Raw genomic sequence first — 10,307 nt, 5'->3', positions numbered from 1 at the left:
AAAATATGGTACCAATTTTTGGCTGTATGTATATGTGCATGTGGTTGGAGTATTATATCTATTTATATATATAGTTAATTAGTCAGCTTGATATCAGCAAAACCTGATGGAATTCAAAATGAAAAACGCGCGTCATAATTCATTAATTACTTAAAACTAAGATGGTGTTGGTACCAGAACTATTAATTTTTATAGTCAACCCAAATTAATTAATAAAGTATATGTATACGTGTCAAAATTGATTAAGTAGTTAGTTAAAAATACCCAACATGCATCGATCATCATACTACTTTGTGGCTATATGTGCATGTTGTTGGATGGATGGAGTATTATTTATTTACAATTAATTAATCAATCATCTTGATCACCCAGCCCAAATAAGTTGATGTTATCCAAAATAATCAAGAACGTGTCAATATTCAATATATGTATTATATATATTTGGCTGCGTGTACACATGTCATCAGTGCATGTGGTTGGATGGAGATTTCAAAAAATTCATTTCACTTCAAATCAATATGGATCATATTATCATCAATATTTCGTTTTTCTTCATGTAACGGTTTTGATGGTGGTACGGCACTTAAAATTTAAATAATATTTTAACATTTTTTCTTAATAAATAAGGTTCAAGACATGAATCAAATATTTAATTGAAAAGAGAGAGGTAAATGGAAGCGTTAGTACTGAGCTAGCTAGCTGACTTAATTATACAATGAGCCAAATTAATTTGAATCCGTATAAACTCATTGGAATCAATATAGAGATGGACTTATTTATCTTTGATTGCCATGTTGCATATAGAGATGGACTTAATTATTGGAATATATATATATATATATATTTTGTGTGTGTGTGTGTGTGTGTGAGAGGTCGAAATTCACAACGTACGGGACCACGTTTTGGCTGTATATGCGCGTGGTTGGAGTATTACAATTAATCATCTTGATCAGCAAAACTTGAAGGAATCCAAATTAATAATAACATCGTGACAGTATCCATTAATAATTACTTAAAAAAAAAAAAAAAAATCAAGAATTCCCAATTGAACCCAATTAATGGAATCCGTATAAACTTATTGGAATTAATATAGAGATATCTTGACTTAATGATCTTTGGTATATTGAATGACTTAATAGAATATAGTTTTTTTGTGTGTGTGTGTGTGGGAGAGTTGTGGGAGATTAAGATTAAGATTAATTAGATGTTTTAAAATGAATTACGTTGGTCATTAATTCGGTGGGTATTTTCTATCTCCTTGCAGGCCTGCAGCTTAAGTAGTAGTGCCCCGCCGGTCGATCTTATCTCATTCAATTGAGAATAGTTAATATATATTATAATTAGATAATTTCTAGGTGTATGCATATATCTGCACGTGCATGGTTAGAGTAAAATTATAATAAGTTAATGATGTTGATGAGAAAATTAATTAAATAAACTAATATTCAGTAATCATCTTGATGGATGAGCCGAATTAATAAATAAATCCAAATTAAGTTGATGGAATCCAAATTAATAAATAATTAAGAAACGTGGGAATCATGCATGGACTTCTTCTATTAAAAAAAGCCTTTTTGCATAAAAATATTAGTATAAATAGCATGAAGGTGCAATGGACAAAAATCACTGGAGCAAGCCAATTTCATCTTCTCTCTCAAATACCTATTTGCCCATCATTCATCAAGATCAAGATGACTAGCAGCACTGCTGTGAATGCCGGATACTGGTACTGCAAGGGTGACTTGCAGCCGGAGAACATAGATTCCAGCATTTTCACCCATCTTTTTGCTGCCTTTGCCGATGTCGACCCTGGCACCTTCAACCCCAGGTTTCCTCCCGGGTATGAGACTCAGTTTCAATCCTTCGCAAAAACTGTGAAGAGCATCAACTCTGATGTTAAAGCCATTTTATCCATCGGTGGAGACACTGCTCCTTCCATTTTTGCCACAATCGCTAGCGATTCTAATTACCGTAAAACATTCATAGATTCCTCCATTGATGTAGCCAGGGATTTCAATTACGATGGCCTTAGCCTCAACTGGCAGTATCCTGATCAAACGACCAACCTTGCCACACTCCTCACAGAGTGGCGAGCTGCCGTGGACAAAGAGGCTCAGCTCAGATGACTAGCAATGCCAAGCTGCTTCTAACCGCAGCCGTCTCTGAGTCCCCACAGCATTATCCCATTCAGGCTATCGTAAATTCCTTGGACTGGATCAACGTAGTGGCCTATGACTTGAAGACCCCTCTCCCTCTTTCCTCACCCAATTTCACTGTACCGCCTGCTCCATTTTTCAATCCAAGAGGCTCTAATCTAGTTCTTAGCGTCGACGTCGTTGTCAATGTTTGGATCTATGAAGGCGTGCCGGCCAACAAATTAGTCCTCGGCCTTCCATTTCATGGCCGCAGTTGGCTTCTGCAAAATGCTGCTAACCATGAAATATTATCACCGGCTAATGGAGCTGCGACTGAAGTCGTAAGTGACCCCGTATCTTATCGACAAATCCAGGAACTTATTAAAGACAAACGTGGCGTAGAAGTGATCGATCACAACTATGTCGCACAGTATTGGTATGTTGGAACAACGTGGATTGGTTATGATGGTAAGGCTATCATCTGTTCTAAGGTTACACATGCCAAGCAAAATGAATTGCTTGGTTACTTTGCATGGCATGTGGACAGCGACGACTCTGACTGGGCTCTTTCAAAGCAAGGTAATTATATTATTACTATATATATATATATATATATATACTTCTCTTTGGATTTCTACTCTTCCATATATATCCTGCAGCCTATATATATATAAAGCTAATTTTTACTCTTAATATGTATATATTGTCACAGCTTTCCAAGCATGGAATGGAACAAATTAATGAGGCCAATCATCAGATCGATGTCCAACGTACGTGTTTAATTACAAGCTAGCTTCTCTATCTATATTTTCCACAAATAAGGCCAATCATCATCAGTACTTGTGTACCGGCGTTGTGAGGCCAATTATCAGTTGTGTTGTTTTCTTTCCTGGCCTCATACATACTGTTTGGCATTGGCGGTATCCTTAATTAATTAATTTGTACTGTTTCTTTCTGTAATCTGTGCATCCCTTCTTTTATAATAAAATGCCATTATTCCATCACATTTGTTGTTTTTTCTTAATTAAAATCCATTTTCGTACTTGAAACAGTCAATAAATTATTATGAACCTTTTTAATTTATGCCTAATATACACTTAATAATATTACGCTTAAGAAAGAGAAAGAGAGAGAAAATAAATATATATATATATATTGAAAGAGATGGATTATCCAAATTAATGGTTCTTAATTAATTTGCAACTAACAATTCTAATGGCAGTAGTTAGTCATTGGAGAGAAGTAAGAACTATAAACCTGGAGCCAATAAATATAAAATATATGGAGGAGGACAAAGGAGATATAATCCTCTCATTGTCAATTAATGTTGTGCATATATATATGGACAGTGTAATGGTGCCACATCCTTGAAAGCAATGAAGAGAGAAAAAATTTTGGACCTAATTGTATCTCCGTGTTTGAGAGAAAATGAATATTAATAGGAGACAAAGAGTCAATGGTATAAGGACTCTATATATCAATCATATTAAAAATAGCATGTGCCTCTCACATTTTAAAAGAAAATATGTTAGTTTGTTTCAGTTTATCAAGAATTCCCAATTGAGCCCGGCCTAGTGATTTTGGTATGGTTAAAAGTGAAGCAAATGCAAACCAAATTGTTGGGGTGCCCATAGTAAGTAATTTAAAGATTGAAGTTTAGTAATTTAATCATTCTAATCAAATAATTAATAGTTATATCTACAATCAATAATTAATATTGCATGTAGTGGTTATGTACGTTCGTCCAATCAGGCAAAGGCATGGAGTTTATGGATCCATCTCTGGATGATACACTTTCATTTTCTTAGAGCACCGCGTCGGTACGTCAGGTCTAGCAAACGAGGTTTGGGGTCTACTAAAACATACCTCATTTGTATCTACTATGGATGAGCTACTCAGTGGGTCTTCTTAGAACTTCTAGTCCGTACGCACTATCGGACAAGCTTCTTGGTGGGAATTCACACTAATTCTCCTCGTCGGTACGCGCTAGTAGACAAGCTTCCTAGTGGGACTCCATACCATTACTTGTCTGTACACACTTCAGATGAGATAGCGGCCGGAGGAGCTTTTTGGTGACTCACAACACTCCTCATCCATACCATGCACCACAGACAAGGCAGCCTCACTATCTTCAAAGTTTCCAGAATTTCAAGAATTTGTCAAGAATACAAATCATATTGCGCTACATATTTTGAACATCAAATTTAGCCAAACTCAAAATTTTGAAGAAAAAAGAAGCTGTGCGACGCCTTCTATTTCTCTATTTCACTCCTTACCACAACACACTTACGTAAGAACAAAAGTCTCTCTTTATATGTGGGTGGTCGATGCAAAACAATATTTCCTCTCCTACTTTGAGAAGGGGATTCGAAGATAGATAAGAGACAAAGTTCTCATAGTGCCCACACACTCAATTGATAGGTGAAAAGTCACCCACGTCAACACATTTTTATCTCACAACTATCCTACAATGCTAATGTGACAATCCTAACCAATTTTTAATTTTTGTTTTTTAACAAAGGCTAATCAAGGATTGCAATATCGAGACCCAATCCAAGGCTATAAAATTCCACACTCAAAACTTGCCCAACGTTGGTTGGGCTCGACCATATGTTGGGCTAACACATGGAATGGATTCCCCAAGAGCATTAATTCACATTGGTTTATGCATATTTTTATGGAACATGGTTAATTAAAAGTCACTTTATCTAGTTTAGCTAATGAGTTTTAAAAGATATAATATATTTTTTTTATCTATATTATTTAAATATTATTTCTTTATTTTTCTTAAAGATCATTTTTTTCAACTTTTAAGAAAAAAGAGATGTGAAGAGATCGAGAAACAGTAGGAGAATATTTTGGGAAAAGAGAGATGGAGAGAGAGAGAGAGAAATAATATATTAATAGGATGGATATGTGAACAGTGCTGCTACATGTAACGGTGCACTGTTCACAAATGCAAAAAAAATGTACTTTGCATTTAAAATGCATAATCCGATTCGTATGGTTTTTTAGTATTGTGCTTATCTATTTTAGTTAAAAGTAAGAAATGTCTAAGCGAATGTGAATTTTCTAAATAAATGCAAAAAAGAGATTTCAAAAAATCAATTTCCCTAGAAATGAATATGAACCATTTTGAACGATGTAGATAGTGGTGCTAACAGTGTAGATAGGGGTGCATCATTCAAAATTTAAATGATGTGACAACATATTAATTATTATAAAATTAATATGTTGACACTCTCGGCGCCGTAATAAATAAAGCTCAAGACATGTATGAAATATTTAATTAAAAAGGAAGGTGAATGATGGAGATAACTTTCGAAGTACTTGATCTCGGCTCTGATACCATGTTAATTAAATTGTCACGTATTTCAACATAGAAACCTTAAGCAGATAGGAAGATGTGTGTAACACATATACACCACTCAAATCTAATATTGACAGTAAAATGGTTTATTTCCATTTCAATAGCTTGAAATAATGGAGATGATCCAATTCTATAGAAAACAATTGGTCCCTGTAGTTTTTGATATGATTTGACAGTAAATTCTTAACTCAAAGATAGGACTTCCAACGGACAAGAAAATTTTATTTTATTATTATTTTTTTTCTGAATAAAAAAATATTGAACCCGGAGTTCCTTGCATCCTTAATGAATTCCAAAGAAAACCTTTAATTAAAGAACTGAAGTATATAATTCATATGTTATTTCAATTAAGAAAATAAATACCAGAAACACATGATCAAAAAAGAACCAAATGGCCTCAATTTTGGAGGGTCTACACTACACAATATGGTCGAAATTGGCAGATTATAAAGAGCCTTTTATGTCAAAATTACTTCATGCCAACAACGTCTAATGTCATCGCTAATGTGCCTATCATATTGTAACATATAAAATAGGCCTGACTCAAAGTTATTGATGATTATTTGTCTATTATTCCTATAAACATGATAGATTCTAAACTTTAAATCTATATAATATTTAAATTTGAACAATAAAATAAATACTCTTCATTTCATTTAAATATAGTATAGTGCCATATCATTGAAAATTTTAAATGATGCGGCACCATGCACACTATTAGATGTATCAAAATAGTTTCCAAGAAGTATCTCAATCGGCTAGGACCACTCCTAATAATGAAGCGGAAGTCAGTAGTTCGAATCTCCCTCCCCCCTCTTGTGTGGACATGTAAAAAAAAAAAAAATAATAATAAAATAAAGAAGAAAGATGTATCAAAATAAAAACAGGAGTATGGAATATATAGATCTTCTCGATCTATTCCACTTGAAAAAGAGAGGAAGTACCCCCATATGATAGATTTTGTCAATTTAATTAAGACCATTTTCATTAGCTAGCCTAGCCTTGTTGCAAAAATGGGCAAAACAGTACGTACCCCATCATATGGCTGCTAGCCTCATTTTAGCTAAAAGAAATTGCTAGATGCAACCCTACTCGTCAAATTTCATGAGCATGGCTCAAAAATGAATTTAAAAATCAATATGATTCTCCCTTCCCCTTCCTAACAAAGTGTGTAATTTGAAGAAAACTCAAAACCACTCAATTGGAGGATCCAATTAAGCGGTACGTACGTAGAGGTTTGAACCCCCACTAAAAGGATTCTCTGTGCAGCTTAATTATTGGGCAGTGGATCTAATTTCCTGAGCATGAATTAACAAATTGAACTTACAAAATAATAATAATAATAATAATAATAATAATAATAAATTGAACTGATCCAAACCGAAATTTTGTATGATAGATATAATTTGGATGTAACACTTAATAAATTTATTTGTGGCAGTATGTAAATGTGCATGTGGTTGGAGTATTATACATAATCAATTAATTAGTCATGTTGATATCAGCAACACTTGTCATGGAATCCATTCATTAATTACTTAAAACTTGAATATGTAGGTAAAATAAATTAAGGTCCATGAAATAGTGATATGGATGGCCGGGAGTTAAAAGAGGAGATTAGAATGAGTCAAAGTAGAATTGTATTTAATAGGGATTATTAGTTGTGAATTAGGAGGATTAAGATTAGATGTTTTAAAATTAATTAAGTACTGCCCGGTGGATCTTATCTCATTCAATTGAAAATAGTTAATATATATTATAATTAATTAGTTAATTTCTGGGTGTATGCATATGCATGTGGTTGGAGTAATATTATAATTAGTTAATCATCATCCTGATGAGAAAATTAATTAAACTTGACGGAATCCACGTGTCAATATTCATTAATTAATTACATAAAAATAAATTAATATTCTGCAATCATCTTGATGGATGAGCCGAATTAGTAAATAAATTAAGTTGATGGATTAATCCAAATTAATAAATTAAGAAACGTGGGAATCATGAATGAGTTTCTTCTATGAAATAAAGCCTTTTTGAGAGTTAATTAGATCGAGATAGCCCACATGCACATAAAAATATTAGTATAAATAGCATGAAGGTGCGAGCCAATTTCTTCTTCTCCCTTAAATACGGATTAAGATCTCCTCCAATTACTCAAAATTGAAGAATTTCATATTACGAAATCGTGGCCCTTCATTTTAAATCTAATGGTTTATAAAATCATTCAAACCTCGGTAAAACAAAAATTAGCTTAAAATCAAAATTTAATGTCTCGGTTATACAAAAACAGTTGACATTTTATACACCATTGAATTTAAAATAAACAGCCATGATTTTGTAACATAAGATTCTCAAATTTTAAGTAATTGAAAGGGATCTCAATCTCTCAACTACCTACTACTTACCCCTCATATATTTGGTTTATCGGTACGTAGTTGGGTATATATTTTATTTCTGATTTTATTGTATTTTTTGTCTCCCTAGCCTGCTTATTTAATTGGCCGGTCGATCTATCCTCATTCAATTGATCGAACTATCCAAATCGGGTCTTTTTATGATAATTGGATCTAACCAAAAGAAGACACAATGACGTACACCACTTTCTGGCTGTATGCATGTATGCATGTGCACGTGGTTGGCCGGTTGGAGTATTATAATTAGTTAATCATCTTCAGCCAATCTGACACACATGATTGATTTTAAATTTTAAATTTATAAAATAAAATATGTTACATGTTAATTGTTTCTCTCTGGAAGAAAGCAGGCCAACTTGCGGCTTTTGTTTGATCGCCATTTCCTGGCGGCCGGGATGTGTTTGGTGCTTGCGGTTTGCAAATAATCAAGGCAATCTTGGCCGGTTGTGTTAATTTTAAAGTGGAATAGAAATGGTACTTGACTTACGGGAAAAGGTTAACTTAGTATCTCTTATTGGTTTCATTAGCCTAAACTAACGGAATGCCATGTGTCACCACATTCAAATTTCACGTGTCCTAAAAAAAATAATAAAAAAAGTAAACCTTAAAAAACACAAAAATTTGAAAAGCCACCCTATTTTGACCAATGAGGGTAAAATTCATACGGAGTTAAGGGCTTGAACAAAACATACGGAGGATGATGAGTTCTTTTCCAGATTGTGGTATTTTTATGGTTTTTGTTATTAGCAGGGTTTTATTATAATTATTTTCAGAGTTGTATTGAGCTTTAAACCCTGAGGTCACCTCATTTTTGTTATTAGGGTTTAAATTTATGGGGTGGCTGACCACCTCATTTTGGCCATTTTCAGAGTTGTATTGGGGTGACTGGCGGCCACATTGAAATTCATGCCGATTTTAATTCGAATTTGTTCTAGGTTTAGGGTTTGAGGGCATATAAATACATGTTTTATAGACCCTATAATGTTGCTTTTGATATTTTTTCAGTTTTCATCGATAAGAATACTTAGAGTTGAGTTTCCTCATCTTTTTTCTTCAAACCCTAGATAGAGTTTAGCGTTTTGCGAATAATTCTTAGATCTTTAATAGACTCAAGATCTAAAATTATTTATCATTTTTTATTTTTTTATTTTTTCTTTGCATCCCACTAAGTCAAGATGCATCACTTATCTCATTCGCTCGCTCGAGTCCTCCGACATTGTGAATTTCTGCTATAACAAAACATGATGCATCGTTATATGCAGTACTAGCTAGAGAACTCTTTGAGTGACGCATAAGTTCCTAATTGGGAGCAACTAGCTAAGAGGTCATCAAAAACCCTAATCTTACACATTACGGTCATTGGCGAACGTTCGGCCAGAGAATGGACAACTTGTCGTCCAGAGACCAAAATGCAAAATGGACTTCTATCTATAAACCATGGCGTGGTAAACCTCATCCTAGGATCCTAATAGGCACATGCAACGTAACAAATCATGAAAACATGCAAGCTTAAGAAATCAAAGGGAGTGTTTAATGCATTTTGAAAATCTTTTGTCTCTCTCACTTTAAGGAAATATGTATATAAGCTTATCAAGACATCTTTAAAACTTGAAATGAGCATAAAAAATCACATGAATAACATAAAGGCTACGTGAATGGACAAGAGGTTAGATTTGAAGATGGCAAATCATTTGAGGGACGTGTTTTATTTAAAAACGTACGTTTGTTTTATGTAAGTCATGCCCATAAAAGTTGGAAATTTGTCGGGGCATTACATGGTGTCCTGGGGGTCATCCACCGTGAGCTTCTCCTTGTTGAAACACTGCATCATGTAGTAGTCCTTAATGTACGTACGTATGTGTTTGATTGAATGAAGTTAAAACGAAAAATGCTCTTTTGGGCTATTTGCTTTTAAATGTACAATTAGCATTTTCCTTGAATTTGCTAGAGACATGGTAGACTAAAACTCAACCTGTTTGTAGGAGAACGCGATGGATTGTCCAAATTAAAGGTTCATTATAACTAACAATTCAAATGGTACGTACGTAGTGATCATATATAGGAGATAGAAGTAAGAAGTATATAAATTAAACTGGAGCCAATAAATAGAATTGTATTTAATAGGGATAATTAGTTGTGAATTAGGATTAAGATTAGATGTTTTAAAAATAGGTTGGTCAATATATATATATATATATATATATATATATAGTTGGGTATTTTCTAGGATTGTATTTTGTAACTCCCTGCAGCTTAGATAATGATCTTATCTCATTCAATTGAACTGATCCTGATCCAAACCGGCCGGGACTTTGTATGATATAATTCGGATCGAGCTAACAATTTCTGGGCCGGTGTGCATGTGGTTGGAATAATATATATTAC

The 10,307-nt window shown here is 33.7% G+C and overlaps 1 protein-coding gene across 1 annotated transcript; it reads left to right on the top strand.

Annotated features, from left to right (window-relative positions):
* The first annotated feature begins 1,691 nt into the window (after positions 1-1,691).
* Positions 1,692-2,126, top strand: LOC132185240 (class V chitinase-like). The gene has a single exon (XM_059599040.1). It carries the CDS (start codon positions 1,692-1,694, stop codon positions 2,124-2,126), a length of 435 nt encoding a protein of 144 aa, XP_059455023.1.
* Positions 2,127-10,307: the final 8,181 nt, after the last annotated feature.

This window comes from Corylus avellana, chromosome ca6 (genome assembly GCF_901000735.1).
Source record: "Corylus avellana chromosome ca6, CavTom2PMs-1.0".
Lineage (NCBI taxonomy): Eukaryota > Viridiplantae > Streptophyta > Magnoliopsida > Fagales > Betulaceae > Corylus > Corylus avellana.
The sequence above is the reverse complement of the archived record's forward strand: the minus strand, read 5'-3'. Positions and strand labels throughout refer to the sequence as shown.

Bases quoted from the DNA above. Each gene is read 5' to 3' on its own strand.
- LOC132185240 (XM_059599040.1), top strand. From the start codon at position 1,692: ATGACTAGCAGCACTGCTGTGAATGCCGGATACTGGTACTGCAAGGGT.